Below are 19,391 nucleotides of genomic sequence, written 5' to 3'. Positions count from 1 at the left end.
CATTTTAAAGTGCTCTGTATGTGACATGGCAACTCATTGCAGTTCATCAGTCCCCTTCATTTAACTGTTTAACACTCAGCTGAGGTTTGTCTCTAACATTGAACAGAGGTGGGTTCAGTTTTTGTAGTGGCAACAAGATGATGTAATTGTCAGGTCGAGGAGTCTTTCTGATAGGCTATTGATTGTCAGTGTGGTCTGGGGGAGCCATGAAACAGTACTGGGAGAACTTAAAACAGTCTTGTCTCCTTTTGTGCACGTAGCCCATGGAACACTGGGAACACTGGCCTGCACAACAGGGGTGCACAGCTGGACACTGCTGGAAATGGCAACCTTCTAACCAACAGTGAAAGCCCAAGCTGCAAGCACCACATTTTCAATTACCAGTCAAGAAGATCTTACCAAGGGTATTGATAGCCCTTACAATGAATTCTCTAATATATTCAACCTGTCCTGGGTTATATGGATGATGTTGACCTTGTCCAGAAATTGTATGAACATTCTAAATAAGAGGTTTGTGAAGAGGTGTGTATAATCTCTGATATCTCTGGAAGTGAAACGCCAGCGCTAGAAAAAAGGTTGAAAAGGGTGCTTTTGTGTGTGTTTTGTTAGGTGACAAATTCCAAGTGTATGATTATACATACGATCTAGACGCATGGTTGAATATTATTCAAGACTGAATCATAGCATAGAGATGTTAGTCCTATCAATGATTAATCTGTTAAAATGCACCCACACACACACACACACACACATGCACGCACACACCCACATGCACACCATATCAGTGCAATCAGATGTGTGTTGCACTTTTTTAGATTTTATGTTCTTTTTACAACTTAATGTTGTGCTGTGGCATACCTGGCAGGCTAGAGCTGTCCATTTGTCCCATGAGCTGGACGCTCACAGTCAGCCAACATGGGGAGAGGAAAAACATACTCATTACTTCTGTTGCATTTCATCATTTCAGATGTTGTCTGTATGGTAAGAATGTATCATTTTAAGTTACAGCTTCAGTCAAATGCAATAGAAAAGTTTTTAATTTGAAAGAAAGTATCAATCATGTCATGCTTGTGTTTTTTAATTGTTCTTTTAAATAAACATCTTCCTTTTCCTTCCTGTTGTTGTCAGCCTACATCACAAGTCATAGGTGAGAGCGCTTGTAATATCTGAGTATAAAACAGACAAATTAATTTTAACTTTTTCCCTGCAGTACTGCATTAAGAATGTTTTCAACATTTTCTTCCAGAGCTGGACGTGGATGATGGGAAGGATATTTTTGAAATCAATGAAGGTGGGAACAAAGTTCACCCTCACACTTGTGTCTGTTCACACATTCTGTGTGTCCGTATGTGTAATGGGTTGTATATTTCACAGAGGCAGGCTTAGATCTCCTGGAAGGGGACATTTGGATGGAGAAGGTAAGTGTTGTTGAGTTATTATATCCAAGTAATACATCAACGATAAAAAATATTTTAAGTTTTGTTACCTATTAAAACTAATTGCCACCATAACCTGATAATCATGAGCGAGTAACTATATCATTATCAAGAATGCTATGTTCATACATGGTCTTCATGTAATTTATTTTCCCTCATGATGACTGCTGTAGACTGAGTCGAGGAATTCCATAATAGGAGACCAATACAGGTGGCCAAGAACTGTCCCATACTACTTTGAAGACGATCTTGGTGAGTTTAGATGTGTTATACCACAGTCCCACAGGCAGTAATGTAGGAACTGGAGACAGCAGGCACTCATCTTGCATGACTTGCCAACATGTATTGTTCAGAATGCCCATGCCATATCAGCAATTAACTGTGCACACTTCACTATCCAGTGTACGGAGAACTGTGTGACCGCATGTGCACGATAAAACAACTTCAAAACAGTCAGTGTCATGGTCTGAAAGGTCACCAGATTAGCCTGAGATAAGATTCACTGACTTCAATCTCTTTCTGCATCTTAATGGCGCTGTGTTATTTCAAAATACATTTTCTTCAACAGAAATCAATGCGAAAGGTGTGATCCTAAAGGCCTTTGAACAATACAGGCTGAAGACGTGCATTGACTTCAAACCGTGGACAGGGGAGAATAACTACATCTCCGTGTTTAAAGGCGGCGGGTAAGGCCGTGAGCCTTGAATAGAGGTGCCTGAGTCCTCATTTAAAAGATGTTGTAGGATGTGAAATCAGGAGAACTGAATAATTCAGCTGAAGGTACAAATCAAAATCAATGACGGCCTCTGTACAGAGAAGCCCCCTTTGATGATACCCTCTTTATCTAGATGCTTCTCCTCAGTGGGAAACCGGCATGTGGGTAAACAGCGGCTGTCCATCGGGAGTGGCTGCGACCGCATCGCCACCATAGAGCACGAGTTCCTCCATGCTCTGGGCTTCTGGCACGAGCAGTCCCGCTCCGACCGTGATGACTACGTCAACATCATGTGGGACCGTATCTCTGAGGGTAACCTTTGTGACATCTAGGGGCATTGTGCAAGACGTGTTTATGTAATTTGTGTCAAAGAGTGTACACTGCCAACACCTCCTCAGGGATACTTATATTGGTGTTGTTCATTCATATCATTGTTTACCATAACTGTCCCTTAACAAGTTATGCATCTCATAATTATGTTATAATACCATCTTATAATGCTTTGCAGGAAGGGAGCACAACTTCAACACATACGATGACACTACATCCAGTGCTCTTAACGTGCCCTACGATTATGGCTCCATGATGCATTACAGTAAAAACGCCTTCCGTAACGGCACTGAACCCACCATCGTCACCAAAATCCCTGCCTTCAGCGACGTGATAGGCCAACGCATGGAGTTCAGCGACAATGACCTTCTAAAGCTTCGGACACTGTACAACTGCTGTAAGGGACTTTCCATAACAATAATCTAATCAAATGCACTAACGATGATTAGTTAAATTTAACATAAACAACATTGGTTAATTGTTGCAAGACAAGAGGTGTTCCAGCAAAAATGAAGCAAGTGAAGGCACTTGCTTTAAACATTTTACAACCTTTAATTTAGCATCTATAAATAAAGTATTTTTTCTATATTAGATTTTTCTGCATGGGTGATAAAACAGAATGTTTTGCGGTAGATTACCCCTCAGGGTCAGGTAGTTGAAGGTCTGGGATTTATGGTTGTTCAAAGTCTGTGTGTGTGTGTGTGTGTGTGTGTGTGTGTGTGTGTGTGTGTGTGTGTGTGTGTGTGTGTGTGTGTGTTTGTGCTCACATTCAAGTGCACTATACCAGCTAACAAAGCCTTTTCCTGCTAAATAGCTGGCTCCTCCACATTCCTGGACACCTGTGACTTTGAGCGGGAGAATATCTGTGGCATGATCCAGGGTCCGGGAGACCAGGCCGACTGGCTGCGGGTCACCTCAGCAAGCGGCAGGCCTGCCACGGACTACTCCAACATGGGAAAGTGCACAGGTAACACACACACACACAAACACACACAATCACACACAAACACACACACCGATGACACAAACACACACAAACAAACAGGAAGTATGTCAGTGCTGACTTTCTGGAGAAAGATTAGGGGTTGGTCCCAGTCCTGTGGCGCTGTGCCAGTGAGCTATGGAGTGCAGGAGATTGGGCCCGCTGTCCACTCAGCACTGTGGTAATGTGGCGGAGGGAGCCAAAGCAAGGTCACCCTCACACAGAGACCCTTCTGGAAGGGGCCCAGCTAGCAGGGAACTAAACGAAGGATTAGTGAGGACTGAAAAACAAACACACACAAAAACAGCTATTTTATTAAGTGTGTAGCACAAACCAATGCAATATGGCCACTTACCATAGTACACAGTTATGTCTGTTAAAGCTTGTGTTGAAATTTGATGCACCCCCCCCGTCCTGTGTCCAGGCATGGGATATTTCATGCACTTCAGCACTGCATCAGGAAATCAGGGCGACAAGGCTTTTCTGGAGAGCCGACTGCTCTACCCGAAGAGAGGTTTCCAGTGTCTGCAGTTCTTCCACTACAACAGTGGACACATAACTGATGAGCTGAGCATCTGGGTGCGGGAGTACGACACATCTAACCCCAATGGAACACTGCGGCTGATTCAAACAGTCACTGGTGAGACAACAGTGCTAGTTATAGCACTACATGTCCATATAGTTTATGGGCTATGCCTATGCTGCTTCCTAGTGCTACAAAACAGAATATCATTTCTTCACTCCTGGGGATGGGTAACATAATTAGACTTGACCATGACTCCACCTAGTGGTATGAGAATGCAACTACTATATTGAAATACACAGACCTTGCCTAAGCCAGACAAAATGATTGACCAAAGCACAGACACCTTACTTCATAGTCACAGTCACATTTAAGTCTGTGTACTTAATACTAATGACAACTGAGTTGTATCAATGACTGCAGCAGTAGTGTTGCTTTTTTTTTTCAGGGCCTCCTGAGGAGATATGGCAAATCCATCATGTGAGCTTGGACGTCTCTAAAAAGTTCCGTGTGGTCTTCACGGGCACCAAAGGCTCTGGCCCATCCACGGGAGGCCTCTCCCTGGACGACATCAACCTCTCAGAGACCACATGCCCTGAGCATGTGTGGCGCATCAAGAACTTCGACAAGGTCATGTCGGACACCCCACAAGGCTCTACCATCTACAGCCCCCGCTTCAAGTCCAAAGAGGGCTACACCTTCCAGATGGGTCTTTACCCCAATGGCAAGGCAGACTACCCAGGGGAGCTGGGGGCCTACGCACACTTGGTGTCTGGGGACGACGCCACTGACGCTGGCCTAATGTGGCCCTGCCCCTGGAAACAGATGACCATGATGCTGATGGACCAGAACGCAGACATCCGCCGACGCATGTCCAACCAGAGGAGTGTCACCGCAGACCCTACGGCTACTTTAGAGGGTAAGGCTACATCTTGTGTCAGCTCAGCTTCCTTGACGAACACTTTGAAACGCTCGAACCAGGGCTCAGTCTCAAAAGTGCCGATTCGTGGTATTTGTGTGTACCACACCGCACGCTTAGAAGGGATCCAGAATGAAACTACTCCGGAAGCAGTCTTGATCTGGCAGGCTCTAGGTGTCAGCACATCATTCTCCTTTTTTCTCATCTCAGGATCAAACATGCCGGTTTGGGATGACCCCCGCAAATCGGGGATCCAGGTGTCAGACGCAGATGGGACCAAGTACTACCGGGGACCAGGAGCCGGGACCCCGGTGTACCTGACCCAGGCCAGGGCTCGCAGCCGAGACTTCCTCAAGGGCGGGGACGCCATCTTCCTGCTCACCATGGAGGGTTAGTGATCAATCACCGCCCCTCACACATCACACTTAGGCATCGTTGGGTTCTTCTGAAGTGACGAGTCAGCAGCGAGCGGTGCTGTCGCTTTGGCCAGAAGACTTTTATTCTGAAAGCCACACGCAAGAAAAACACCTGTGAGAGTGGTCAGACAGGAGGGTAGGGCATATTTCATAGTGATGATGACTTTGATGGTGGACAGACGACGTAAAACTAACACTGGCATGAAGCAGCATAACTCACAGATGAAATGATAAACAATCACACACACAAAAGAGATTCACAAGGGATACACAACCTGACAACAACACAAACAACACAACAGCACAAAACATAATGCATGCTGGGGGTCTATGCAACAGTCTCTGGCTCAGAAGTTCCCTGACACGCCACAATATGGATGGAGTAATGCGTTTTGGTATCAGCTGTGGTATTTGACACTCTGATGCTCTATGATAACAGAGGATGTAGGAACTTTCCACTGTCACTGTACTGCCTGATTATTCTCTCCTTGCGACAGATGTGTCTCACCTGGTGCCATCTAAGCCAGTTCCCAATCCTTGTGATCAATTCAATTGTGAGAATGAAGGGATCTGTGTGGTCGAGGGTCCTGAAACACCAGCCTGCAGGTAGGCTACCCATACGGTCTATCCCTTACTCCTGCAGATTAGATGGATGTATTAGTTGTCTGTGTGTGTCAGTGGCGACAAACCTACCAGTTTGTTCCATAACATACTGCTAGGGAAATGTATCATCGAGCGGTTTTCTTTTCTGTCTGCCTTCCCTCTACTGCCATTCCAAAATTTGAAAATCAGCTCATGTCACAATTGTTTTCATACCAATATACCAATAGTAGCCTCAGTTAATAATTACCTTTTAAGGATGGTGTGAAAAGATTTAGAGTGTAATTATTTGGTAGATTAAATGAGCCAACTAATCTCTCTCTACTGGTGCCCCTCAAAAAGTGCTGTTTCACAGTGGCAACTAACAGGTGTCTCTTCTGTCAGGTGTGCCTCCAGTGGTGACTGGTGGTACTACGGGGAGAGGTGTCAGTTCAGAGGCTCCAGTCAGGACCAAGTGTTGATGGCCGTGTATGCCGGGGTGGGTGTCCTGGCTGGCATGCTGATCGTGACGGTGGTGAGTGTGCTGTGTGTGAAGAAGAAGTACAAGAAGAAGCTAGACTCTAGAACTATGCCTATGGAGGACATCAAGACTGAGAGTTTTTAACGGCCTCGGCCACGTCACATGAACCCCACCACTGAGAGGAGTATTCACAAGTTAATACAGTAATATTTATGGCACTCACCAACAGGCATCTCTTCGGGATAAAGTCATTCAAGGTTTCCAGTTGATATCATCCTTGGATTAGATTGTGCCTTTCTAATACTAATATTCAGTAATATAATACATAATTTATGTTATTATATAATTATTAATCATGATAATCATAATGAAGAAGCCTTTTTTAATCAGTTTCTTTCATCAACTAAAGGATATGTTTGAACCAACATGCTCTCTGATGGATGCTTGCTGTATTCGCTGTGCTGTTGGTAATTAATAAACCAAAGCTTAATGATTTGCTGGTCACATTTTGTTTAATCATTCCTGAAACAGGGATTCTGCATCTCTGCCTCTCGATCAGTGATATAATCTAAAAACGTTTTTTTCAACACTGACTTATATCTTAGGACAATTACAACAATATGGGTTTGGACTGGATGACAGTCATCTCAATTTGCCCAGCATAAGAATAAAAAAATGGCCAGCCAAAAACTCCTAAATATTGAAATGTTATAATATACTGTGTCTCAGTGTATTATTCAAATCATTCTTCAGGTACTGTACTCTTGCTTAGAGAAAAAAATGGGCTAACATGGACTCTCAGTTTATGGTCAGGCATACTCAGGGATCATATCCAGTCATAGGGGAGGTCGGGGCAAGAAGAAACAACCAGAGGGACTTCTGTCTTATCATCATAAATTTAGAATTTATTATAACAAATACAGGAACTTTTGTGTGTGGTATGCTTGAGTACAATTCCTTAAAGATCAACTGGTTTGCATTACTGGACTTGACACAGTCATGCTGGTGACAAGAGGATAAGGAGAGATGAAACTGTTTCCTTGTGTGTGTGTGTGTGTGTGTGTGTGTGTGTGAGAGGAAGGTCAGTGGTAGGGACCCAACTGAACCAGATGTCTACATGCCATTTGGCGGTGCATGAATGTGTGTGTGTGTGTGTGTGTGTGTGGGTGTGTGTGTGTGTGTGTGTGTGAGTCTGTGTGAATGTAGTGTCAGTTTAACATGTGGCTGTGTGTGAGACTGAACGCATACAAGAAAGGGTGAGGCTTGTCACGGACGCACACAGTTCCTTTAAAAAGCATCAGTATACAATGTCTTATTTACAATCATTGGAAAAAAATCACCATTTCTCTCAGAGAAGATTAGTAAGAAGTGACTAGGTCACCATAAAGAGTAAACAACTCCTAGGAGTTAGTCTTTCAAATTTCTACTAAATTTCTATGTTCTTTTTACAGGCCCAAAGCCAGAATTTACTGAAATACAGTATCATTTAAGTGCCCTATCTGCAACAGTTAAGCGTGGTATTACAGACGTGTACCATACAAACACAATTTTATGCATCATAAAAAGATTCTGTAGATTTTTTATTCCTGTTTCTTCTTTTTTTTTTGTTTCTTTCTTCTTTTTTTGCTGTTAAAAGTCAGTCTGCTTTCCTCGTGTTGAACGATATGGTTGATAAAAAAAAAAAAGAACGAAATGATAAAAAAATTAAAATAAAAATAAAAAGGAAAGCCTGGTGAAGGGAGTAATGCTGAGACTAGTGTTGACTGCTAGAGATGTCTGTCGGCCAGTGGAAATAGGTGGTGACAGTCATGTGATGTGGTCAGTAGTGAGCTGCTCTATTCGTTTAAAGGGTGAGGCACAGCAGTGTGCAGGTCACTCTGGGGCTTGTAGTCTTTTAAAGGGTTTTCGTATACTCCCCTCGTCACTTCAAAGGAAGTGGACTCTTGCATCTAATTGGCTGCTAGCTTGCGAGGTTCTCCAGTGCTGTGGTCTTTCTGTGGACTCAGAGTGTAGTTGGGCGCAGTGTCCTGGCTGATCTAGTGTGTGTGTGTGTGTGTGTGTGTGTGTGTGTGTGTGTGTGTGTTTCCTTTCTTGTGGAATGTTTGGTTGCGCACAATATCTTTCAAAGTGGTACTAAATGCAACTTGATTGCTAAATCAATGCAAATGCGTGTTTTTGTGTTTGTGTGTAAGATTTCAGCGTGGTGGTGTAACACCTTAGATCTGTGTGTGTGTGTGTGTGTGCGAGTCAGCAGTTTGAGGCGTGCGCATGAATGCAAGGGAAAAAAGTGCTCAGTGTGTGAGTGTGTTATAACAGTAAGTATGAGCTCATCAGTGTGTGCATTTCACATCTCACAACGGTGTAAAGCATGTGTTTTACACAGCTCACCATGCTGTGTGTGTGTGTGTGTGTGTACTATGTGTGTGTCTGTGCGAGAGTCAGAGTGGCGTGTCGTAGTAGTCGCTGGGCTGCTCGCTGCCGGCGGGCCTCTGCTGCTCCTGCTGGTGCTGCTTCATGATCTCCTTCACCTCCTCCTCCAGCTCGGGCGGGATGATGAACTGGTCGTCGGGGTCGGGCTGGGCGGGGGCCGTGAAGTAGCCCCCCTGCTTGCGGTTCGGCGCCTCGGCTGCCACTTCGATCAGGTTGTGGCTGCGCTCCTGTGGCGCCACCGAGCCGTTGCCACGCCGACGGCCCAGCGTCTTCACATGCTCCGCCCCTCCTCCTCCTCCTCCTCCTCCTCCTCCTGCAGCAGCCGGTCCTCCTCCCTTCTCTCTCTCTGTCGCTGCCGCTGCTGCTGCTGTCACCACTCTGGCCTGGCTACTTTCCTGCTCCCTCTCTGTGCCGTTCTCCGGCTCCCCCTGTGCTGTGGTTTCGGACGCCTCCTCCAGGACCTCCGGGGCAGAGGGTGGAGGGACAGCTAAGGTGGCGGCGGCAGCAGCAATCTCTGTGACAACTGTCTCCTTGGCCCAGGGCTGTGTGCAAGGCACCTCTGGTGCTCCGGTGTCTGTGGTGGTGGTGGAGCAGTCAGGGGCAGCTCTGGTGGGCTCTTCAGTGACAGAAGCATCAGCAGAATAATCATCATCCTCCTCATCCTCTTCTTCCTCATCATCATCATCATCATCCTCCTCATCATCATCATCATCAACAGCAGCGGTGGCGTTAACAGGGCTAGCGTTAGCATTAGCCGTGGGGCTGCCGTGGCTGCGGCAGTGCACGTCGGCCTCCACCTCTACGCGGCTGCCGTTGGAGAAGACGCCAGCGATGGGCTCCTCGTCCTCGCTGTCCAGGGCGTTGTCGGAGAGCGCGGCGGCGCTGCAGAAGGTGGCGCTGGAGAGCTGCCGCTGGAAGGCTGCGGGCAGGCAGGTCGGGTGCAGCGCGCAGACGCCCCGCGGAGGAGCCAGCAGCTCGGCCCGCGTCTGGCTTCCTCCTCCTCCTCCTCCTCCGATGGAGCCGTGGCCGTGCCCGGACAGGTGCAGCGCCCCGCCCGGCTGCAGGTGTGGCGGCAGCAGGTGGGCGTCGGGCAGCAGCAGCGACAGCGGCGGCTCATCCGACGAGGCGGTGGAGCCCACCTCCGAACTCATCTCCGACGTGCTCACCTCGCTGCTCAGCTCGCTGCCCGAGGACGGCTGGGGCATGGCGTGGTGGCCGCCTGCGCCCGGCGGGTAGAGGCCCGGGCTGGGGGGCGGCTGGGGGTGGTGGTGCTGGCCGCCCCCTCCCGGGTGGGGCAGCACGGCGGAGCAGCAGCAGCAGCAGCAGTCCTCGCTGATACTCAGGCGCACCACCACGGCACTCAGGCTGTCGGTGCAGCCGTAGCCCTGCGCCAGCGTGCACAGCTTCTTGGCGGCGGCCAGCGCGTCCGGCACGTTGCGTATGGCCTCCACGGCCTCGGCCGGCTCTATGGTGTCCCACAGGCCCCGGCTTCCCAGCACGAAGAACTCGTCCTGCGGCGTGAGTGGCAGCGTGTGCACGTGAGGCCGCGGCAACACCGACGGGTACAGGAAGGAGTAGCCCATGATGCGCGTGGAGTCCGTCACACCATTCACCTTGTTGTCCTGGAGAGAGGCAGAAAGACACAGGAATGAGTGGATCTGACAACTCTGACTCTCTCTCTCACACACACACACACACACACACACACACACACTCACACACACACACACACACACACACACACACACGCACACGCACGTAGAGGAAATGAAACACCTATTCTCACACTATGTTCACGCCACACTATCAGTGGTACTGACAGCTTCCGCTCTCTCCTAGCTCCCTCACAGAAGTGCTATTGGCATGCCCATTGTGCCCACTGAGGTGATTCAGTCCATGAGTCACAAGGTCAATAAAATAGATCTTTCATCTCCCCCTTCCACATTCTCTCTCTTTCTCTCCCCTCTCTTTCTTGCCTTCTCTGCCCCAGTCTAACTCTTTCTCTCTATTATGACTCTCTATCTCTCTTTCTCAACCCTGTTTTCATTCTCTTCATAACCCTTCTGTACCTCTGTGATGATGGCCTTGTTCTGGCGGATGCGGTTGTACTCCTCGGGCATACTGATGTTGTGGAGGAGGGAGAGGGCCAGGGGCTTGCCGTCGCGGCACAGGATGGCCTGGCACTTGCCAACGTTGGCGGCGGTGAGCGTGAAGCAGCCGGCCGGGTCGGTGGGGTCGTGCCGAATGTGGCAAAGCGCTGCCGAGCCACCCAGCTTCTGGCCCGCCGTGCCCAGTTTCCTGTTAAACACACGCGAGCACACACACACACACACACACACACACACACACACACACACACACACACACACACACACACACACACACACACACACACACACACACAGAGGGAGAAAGTTATTACTAAAGCTCAGCAGCTGAATGTGAAGCAGCAGTGTGAGGCTGCCTGTTGTCCTAGTCCTGCGCCTCCTCCAGCTGGGAGTCAAGGTGACCTCACCCACCGCACACACACTTCACAAACTGACACCACATCTAACTGTACAGTTCTATGCTCTCTGGGCACTTTCCCTGACATGACGAGTGTGATTCTGGATGGTGTGAAATAACAGCGATATAGTATTGTTTGTCTGTGTTCTGTTAACAGTATACTGGCATGTAAAAACAGATGGTTGTGGGACAAGTGGTGGCGGCGTCTGGCATGCCTACCTCTGCATGACCAGGAAGGTGTTGGTCATGTAGTCCTCCTCACTCTTGGTCTTGTGCAGCTCCTCGGCCAGGATGTCGTTCATGGTGCACTGCAGCAGGTAGGGCACCTCCACGTTCCGGTCCCCGTCGAACACCCCGTACAGCGCCTCCCGGTTGCCACAGAAGCTGTTCACTGACAACGCCGCCACACACAGCCTGAGATAAACACAAGAGACGTTTGTTTACACGGCCAAGCTCACCAGTTACTCCATATGCTCTTAGTAAACAACATACAAGACATCGTAAGTGGTGGAGAAAGATTATGGCAATATTTAGAATCAGAAGATGGAGGTAGAGGAAATATTATATCTAATAAAAATAGAAATAAGTAATGTAAGTAGAATAAAAACAGCGGTGTGTGCTATTCTAAGGTCATGACAAGCTGTCTACAGGTGTGTATGTGTGCGTGCTGGGGGTCCCTTACTTGTTTTTGACTCCTGAAGCCTCTGTGTATCCATGGCTCCAAACAGCCGGCCCCCCTGAAGCCTCATTGGCTGAGAAGGTGGTAGGGGGTGGGTCAATACGGAAACACCGGATGTTGCTGCAGACGGAGAGAGAGAAACTTGAGAATTGCAGAAATCTGTGTGGGATTGTGATATGGAGAAATCCTCATACAAACACACACACAGACACACAGACACACAGACACACACAGACAGACAGACAGAGACAGACAGAGAGAGGCACACACGTACTTGAGTTGCTCCAGAGTCTTGTGGTCAAGGTTGAGACGTGGGTTGCCCGTCAGGTCAAGCTCTTGGAGTTTAGGAGGCAGATTCTCAGGAAGCGTGATCTCACTCAGCTCATTACAGCTCAGATCCACACACTACACACACACATGAACACACACACACACACACACACACACACACACACACACAAGCAGAAAATGACAGCATGAGCATGTTTCAATTCCTTTAAGTCTGTCACGAATGCTCACTGAGCAGCAATGTAAAGAGGAAGTGAACGTGAAAGTGCTGTGTGAGGACGACTCCACACTGTCTGCTAGAGAGTAGTTTGTGTGTCAGAGAGTCTACTGACCCTGTGCCCTAGTGTGTGTGTGTGTGTGTGTGTGTCTGTGTGTGTGTGTGTGTGCGTTGGCTTGTGTGGTCTGTGTGTGTTCTGAAGTGAATGGCTGACCTTCATGTCTATGAGCTGCATGACTTCAGGGAAGACCTCGATGCTGTTGGAGTGGGCGATGAGTGTGTGCATGCGCCGGCAGTTCATGATGGTAGTGGGCACGGCCTTCAGCCTGTTCCCACTCAGGTCCACCTCCTCCAGCTCCTCCAGTTTGGCCATTTTACTGCAGTGAGGCAGAGAGAGAGAGAGAAAGAGAGAAAGAGAGAGAGACACTTAGACAGGTCTCTTGCTCTGTATGCCACAAAAGGTTGTGCCACGAAAAAAGGGACCTGCCCAGAGACAAGTAAACAAAGACACTGTGTGTGTGTGTGTGTGTGTGTGTGTGTGTGTGTGTGTGTGTGTGTTTACCTGGCGGGGAAGGTCTGCAGGTGGTTGAACGCCATGTGCAGCACTCGTAAGTGTGTGTGGCCGGTGAGCAGAGGCACACACTTGTCGGTCAGGTGGTTGTTGGTGAGGTACAGCTCCTGCAAGATGCTGCGGCTCTCCTCCGATAGGCTGGAGGGGGGCAGGCTCTCAAGCTTATTGGCTGACGCATTCAGGCACCTTAAACTGGAGACGACGACAAACACCAGAGGTCATTCATGAACCCGGCAGGGGAAAAGGAGCAGAGTTACATTCCTCATTCACTTAGCAAATCCTTTTAACCACAGCAACTTACAGCACAGATACACATCTTCACCAATGTGTGCTTCCTGGGTATCGAACCCCTTGACCTTGGGAGTTCATAGCACCTTGCTATAGCAGTGGCTCTCCCAAGACCAAGCTTTTAATACGATGCTTAGAGCTGTACTTTTACTATGAAGCATAAACGTCGTTATGCAAGACACATGCGATCAGTTTTAGTGTCCACTACTGAACTTCACTGAGGTCTTACTACTGCCGATAAACACTTCTTTGACATTGTGATGGCATTGATAGGCAAGGGCACCACAAATCCTCTGGATGCCTCAAGCATTGTCCTCGTAGGAGCCCTTAAGGACCTCCTCTGTCTCTCAGTGTCTTTGAGCTGATCTCCCCAGTGCGGGAGAGAAAACGGAATGAGAGTCAACGAGCAAAGACTGCAAGATGAGGGAGGGGAGAGAGGGGAAGGGAGCAGACAGAAACAGAGAGGGAGAGAGAGAGAGAGAGAGAGAACGTGCGAGAGAGAGTGCGAGAGAGAGAGAGATAGAGAGCGAGAAACTAGACAGAGAGAGAGAGGGAGAGACAGACAGAGATGGAGAGAAATGTGCAGTACGTATAAGTGTGTTGTTGCTGGTTGTTCCCCTTGAGGCTGTCTGTGCTGTGCTGTGCTGTGCTGTTGTGGCTCAGCCTAGTGAAGATTGCAGGATATCCCTCTCCTGTCTTCCCATTCAAAATCCATCCCGACAGCACTGGCCTAGAAAAACCTGTCTGACTCGGGCACTAAGCAGCAGTGCCTGAGCGCTGACCACTGGCATACATTTCACTTCAGGATCAGGTCAGATAGTGCGTGTCTGTATTCTGGCCCATCTGTCCTCATAGACTTGCATGGGAGACAATCCAAGTGCTTTGAGTGGTCCCTTGAGTGCACAAGCCCGTGAAAACAGAACTTCCGCACAGAGCAAACACAACTGTCTGTAAACGCCTTCCGTTGTGTGTGTGTGTGTGTGTGTGTGTGTCTGGGGCTGTAGTTTATCCTACCTGTCAGACTTGAGGAAGAGGTTGCAGGGCAGCTCCTGCAGCTGGTTGTGCTGCACATCCAGCACCTCCAGAAGGGGGCGCTCCACACGGTCAGGCAGCCTCTGCAGCTGGTTGTGACCTGTCAGCAGCTTCCTCAGACTGCCACTACACAACAACCTGAGACAGACAGAGAGAGAGAGAGAGAGAGAGAGAGAGAGAGAGAGAGAGAGAGAGAGAAAGATTATTGAGGATTATTTAGATATAAAGGATTATAGCCAAGTTAGACACAGAAGTCCCGATCCCGGTGATCCCTCCCTATCTGATAGATAACCTTGGGGGGGGGGGGGGGGGGTATCCAGCAGTAATGCCCAGCTGAGGCTCCTAAGCTCAGACACACTAACACACGCAGAGATGGATGAGTGGAGCGACACAGATTTGACTCTCTCTGGCCCCGTCGCTTCCTCTCCGTCTCCTTCTTCTGGGTCTCTCTCCGGGCCCTGAAGAGAGCTGTGGGGCTGCTGAGCCCAGTGAGAGATGGAGAGCTTAAGTGGGTCACAACGGAGGTCACGAGATGGAGTGAAATCGCTGGCACCCTCAGTGATGTCTTTAGCTCAGATTCATCATTCTGACATGATGTGGGCAAAAAATAGATCGGTGGCGTGGCAGAGAGACAGAGAGAAAGAGAGAGAGATAGAGAGATAGAGAAAGAGAGACAGACAGATGGAGAGAGTGACAGAAGGACAGACGGACAGAGGAGAGAGGAGAACAGATGTAGATGGAGAGAAATGGAAATATGGCTGATGACGTTGAGAGATGAGCAGCGGGTTGGGAGTGATGTTCTGTATACACAGAGAAGGATGGAGAGAAGGGAGGGAGGAGGGGGGGGTGACCTTCTGAGAGGGAATGCGAGTCAGAGGAGACTGATGAGCGCAGACAGGCCATCAGTGTGATTTATGGTGCTCTACACAGGCCGGGATCAGTGTCCCTGAAGGAGAAGAGTCCCTCTTTTACACACACACACACACACACACACACACACACACACACACACACACACACACACACACACACACACAGACACACAGACACACAGACACACAGACACACAGACACAGTTTTTTTTCTGTTATCTGTTTTGAGAGATTACCTTATTGTATGATTATTGTATTGTATGATTGTAATTGCAGTGCTGTGTGCAATGAGGAGACACAGGACCGTGACAACTCACACAGTTTAAGTGATAGAAGACACAGTCTACCCTGCTATAAAATTGTCCTACACCATTTGGGAGAACCTGATATGAGATTTTCCTGTGGAATATCTGAGGCATGTGTTCCTTATATTCACAGAGCCATGTTGAGCCCTTATGTGATCCATAGGACGAGGCAGTGCCTTTCTCAGGGTGTCGAGAGGGGCAGGGGCTCACCATGGGGGCAGCTCTTTGATGTGGTTGTGGCTGATGTCCAGGACCTCCAGTTTCTTACTCTCACACAACCACTCAGGCAAGCTCTCCATGCAGTTCCTACAGAGCACACAGAAAAGAGAAGGGAAAGAGAGAAGGGAGAAGAGAGAGGAGACAGAGAGAGGGAGAAGGAGAAATTGGGAAGTGTGGTTATATTAGCCGTTTCTGTTTTCTATACCACCACAAGAAAATAGAACACGTTTTTTTCCATAAAATGGCTGTATACTGGAAAGTAGAGTGGAAACTAAAATGATACATTTGACAAGAAATATTATAGAAACATCTGTGTGTGTGTGTGTGAGGCTGTGCCACTAATGGTGTACGTCCATGCATGTTTCTGGAAGTACACTTTCTTGTCTGTGTGTGTGTGTGTGTGTGTGTGTGTGTGTGTGTGTGTGAGTGTGTGTGTGTGTGTGTGTATGTGTCTACCCACCTCGAGATGTCCATGTAGGTAAGATTGGTGGCAGCCGGGCTGATCTCCAGCTCGCGAAGCTCTGTGGAGGAAGACAAAAGAACGGCCCGTTCAGACGCAAGCTCAGGTTTCACCCAGAACAATCCAGAAGCCCAGACTGGAACGCCACACTCAGACAGGAAGTACAACATGAGACCATGCCCCAGGAAGGGCACAGTAAGTAACAGTACTTCACGTAGAACCAATACCCAGAGTATAACAACACAGGCTGGGAGAGACAGACAAGTGGATGAGACGGAGATAAAGATGAGCTAGACAGAGAAAGAGCAGACAGATGGAGTTAGAGAGACAGAGAATGAGAGAAAAATCATGAGAGAGAGAGGGAAGGGAGACCTCATGAGAGACAGAGAGAGAGAGAGAGTAATCATAAGAGAGAGAGGGAGAGAGAGAGAGAGAGAGAGAGGGAGAGAGTAATCATTAGAGAGAGAGAGAGAGAGAGAGAGAGAGTAATCATGAGAGAGAGAGAGGGAAAGAGAGAGAGAGTAATCATGAGAGACAGATAGAGAGAGAGAGAAATCATGAGAGAGAGGGAGAGAGAGAGAGTAATCATTAGAGAGAGAGAGAGAGAGAGAGAGAGAGAGAGAGAGAGAGTGAGTAATCATGAGAGACAGAGAGAGAGAGGGAAAGAGAGAGAGACAGAGAGAGAGAGATGAAAGGTCCTGGAGTGTTGGGAGTGACTAGGCTCTTGTGTCCAGGGGTGAGTGGCTGGCGTCTCACCGTTATGGGCTGCATAGAGGCCCTTGAGCTGGCAGCCTTTGACGCGCAGGCTGCTGAGGCGGTTCCTCTCGCAGTGCAGCACCTCCAGCCGTGGGAAGAGGGAGGCGTCCAGCTCCGTCAGCCCGTTGTCCCGCAGGTCCAGCTGGATCACATGCCGCAGGAAGTCCGGCTCGTCCGGAACCAGCCTGGAGATCTTGTTCAGCCTGTGTATGTGTGTGTGTATTTGAGTGAGTGTGAGGGTGTTTGTGTGTGAGTGTAAGGGAGATAGTGTGTGTGTGTGTGTGTGTGTTTGTTTAGGTGGATGGAGACAGAGAGAAAGCGGAGACAGTGGAGGTCAGCTAAACCACAGAATGCAGTCATCCGCAACAAGCCTGATTTGCTCCCGGTGTTTACAGGACGGAATGAGGAGGGCGCTACCTAATCTGTATCGATCCTGTCGGTGCAGCCGAGCTCTCTCTGCACGGAGGAGACTCGCTGCCTGACGCTCTCAGCCCTGCTGCCGGCCGAAGGGGCTCTGGCACTGGACCGCTCAGGGCACAGCACCGCACTAATCACCCCCCCCCCTCAATCTGACACCCTGAGAGTTTATCTCTGATGGAAGGCACTGGAAACGCTGTCCGAGAAAAAGTGCTGTCTGAGGTTTGAGACGCAGACGTAGCCCTTCTCCTCTGTGACCTCCATGACCAGCTTTACATTCTGCCTGGAAGCGCTGGCAGAGTATCAGTATGAATCGTCTAGATGGCTGAGTGGACAACTTTTGCTTCCAGGACAGAGGATACCTGAGCCATACATTGACTGGGTCATGGCACGGGCAAGGGGTCTGCTTTCACAGTGTGTGTGTGTGTGTGTGTGTGTGTGTGTGTGTGTGTGTGTGTGTTTGTGTGTGTGTTTGTGTGTGTGCGGGGATGGGTGCAGTAGTTCCTGTCGCTGCATTAAAAGTCAGTGGAAACTGCCTCCCTGTGCCTAGCTTACCCTCACGTGTGTCTCTCATCTGGATGGGCTTCTTCCTCATCCTGGCAAACTAAAACGTGACAACACTGTGTCTGCCTGGCCAGGGAGAGTGAGGCATTAACTTCAGCAAGAATGCAAGTCATCCAGAGGCCAGCAAGTTTTTCCAGGAAAACAAAAAAAAAGGAAAAAGGTTGAAAGGCTGAAGTTCTACTGGGCAAATGATTGTTTGTTCTAGTTGTGGGGTGAAAGGCCCAAGGGGTCAGGGTTTTCCGCAAGTGTGTGTGTGGTGTGGTGGTGGGGGTCATCTGTCCTATTTCACTCCTTTGGTCTTCTGTCGGTTGTTCCCCGAGAGAAAGATAGAAAGAAAGAGAGAGGAGGAGGAGGAGGAGGAGGAGGAGGGGAGGCTTGACTCTGAACAGCTGCTCTTCCACTGAATGAAGTGGGTTGGAGGGCGAGGCCCAGATGGAGTGGGAACAGCGTAGCTCTGTGGGCCTCGTTTAGAGGCAGCGTGAAGTTGCACTGGAGCACTCTAGAACACACTGGCTCACCCAGCAAACAGCCTCTACTTTTTCTTAAAAAACACACTACTGCTGTCTACCTCAAAAACTATGGGCTCCTGCTGGGCCAGGCTGAAAAAAATAGAAGTCAAGCAGCTTCACAAGTTTATTGAGGGCATTTCATGCTGCACATTTTGATGCTAGAATGTTTTGACAGTTAAACAGCTGGGAGGCACCTCGAGAACCTTCCACCGCATATCTCCGGCACTCTCCCTCCCTTTGCCCCCTCCCTCTCTCTGTTCCTCCCTCCCATCCTCGCCCTCTCTTCCCTCCCTGTGTGTGTGGTGCGTACCTCAGGTCGACGTATTTGATGCGCAGCAGCCGGAAGGCCTGTAGGGGGAGCTGGCTTAGGTTGTTGCCGGCCATGCAGAGGCGCTCCACCGAGCCCAGCTGCTCCAGCACCACCGGAACCTGCCGGAACTCGTTGAAGGACAGGCCCAGGTAGGTGAGCCGCTGCAGGGAGCTCAGCTCGCTGGGCAGAGATGACAGCAGGTTCCCGTCCAACAGGAAGGTCTGCAAACTGTAAGGGGAGGGGGGGGGGGGGGGGGGGGGGGACAAGAAAGTGAGAAATGAAAATGCGTGGCTGTGATTGAGCCTAAGTCCTGCAGGGGGCAGTGGTGTCTGGTGTGTGGAGGAGGGCTGTGACGACGGATAAAATGCAAAGGGGAATTCCATTTTCAGATCCTCCTCCTCCTCCTCCACCCTGTCCATGTCAACACTCATGTGCAGCTCCACACGCAGGAACGCACCATCACAGATCAACATCATATCCTCTCAACAACTGCCTTATCTATGCTCTGTAAACACATAATAAGCCTTGAGAAAAAAAACACGACACGGTGATCAAAAGCTTTATCGTAGCGACACAAACAAACGTTTC

The 19,391-nt window shown here is 49.1% G+C and overlaps 2 protein-coding genes across 2 annotated transcripts in view; one reads left to right on the top strand and one right to left on the bottom strand.

The window, feature by feature from the left end:
* Positions 1 to 915: 915 nt before the first annotated feature.
* On the top strand, positions 916 to 6,525 carry mep1bb (meprin A subunit beta b; the record flags this gene model as incomplete). Its single annotated transcript, XM_080837979.1, has 14 exons — positions 916 to 981; positions 1,129 to 1,147; positions 1,247 to 1,291; positions 1,375 to 1,418; positions 1,610 to 1,688; positions 2,005 to 2,122; positions 2,285 to 2,463; positions 2,660 to 2,878; positions 3,296 to 3,448; positions 3,888 to 4,103; positions 4,435 to 4,905; positions 5,116 to 5,295; positions 5,819 to 5,927; positions 6,306 to 6,525. The coding sequence occupies 14 exons, from the start codon at positions 916 to 918 to the stop codon at positions 6,523 to 6,525; spliced, it is 2,118 nt and encodes a 705-aa protein (XP_080694105.1).
* Positions 6,526 to 8,567: 2,042 nt separating this feature from the next.
* The window catches only part of phlpp1 (PH domain and leucine rich repeat protein phosphatase 1), a 48,999-nt gene continuing 38,175 nt past the window's right edge, over positions 8,568 to 19,391 (bottom strand). The window contains exons 6-17 of the mRNA XM_080837196.1: positions 18,804 to 19,031; positions 17,004 to 17,206; positions 16,248 to 16,308; positions 15,779 to 15,874; positions 14,374 to 14,529; positions 13,063 to 13,263; positions 12,715 to 12,877; positions 12,270 to 12,400; positions 11,999 to 12,115; positions 11,536 to 11,730; positions 10,881 to 11,109; positions 8,568 to 10,433 (exon numbers count right to left, since the gene is read on the bottom strand). Of these exons, the coding sequence (XP_080693322.1) occupies positions 8,820 to 10,433; positions 10,881 to 11,109; positions 11,536 to 11,730; positions 11,999 to 12,115; positions 12,270 to 12,400; positions 12,715 to 12,877; positions 13,063 to 13,263; positions 14,374 to 14,529; positions 15,779 to 15,874; positions 16,248 to 16,308; positions 17,004 to 17,206; positions 18,804 to 19,031 (3,394 nt within the window). The 3' untranslated portion in view covers positions 8,568 to 8,819. The remainder of the gene's footprint in view (positions 10,434 to 10,880; positions 11,110 to 11,535; positions 11,731 to 11,998; positions 12,116 to 12,269; positions 12,401 to 12,714; positions 12,878 to 13,062; positions 13,264 to 14,373; positions 14,530 to 15,778; positions 15,875 to 16,247; positions 16,309 to 17,003; positions 17,207 to 18,803; positions 19,032 to 19,391) is intronic.

This window comes from Sprattus sprattus, assembly GCF_963457725.1.
Source record: "Sprattus sprattus genome assembly, chromosome: 4".
In the NCBI taxonomy this organism is placed as follows: Eukaryota; Metazoa; Chordata; class Actinopteri; order Clupeiformes; family Clupeidae; genus Sprattus; species Sprattus sprattus.
Note: the sequence above shows the minus strand (reverse complement) of the source record. Positions and strands in the feature narration are given on the sequence as shown.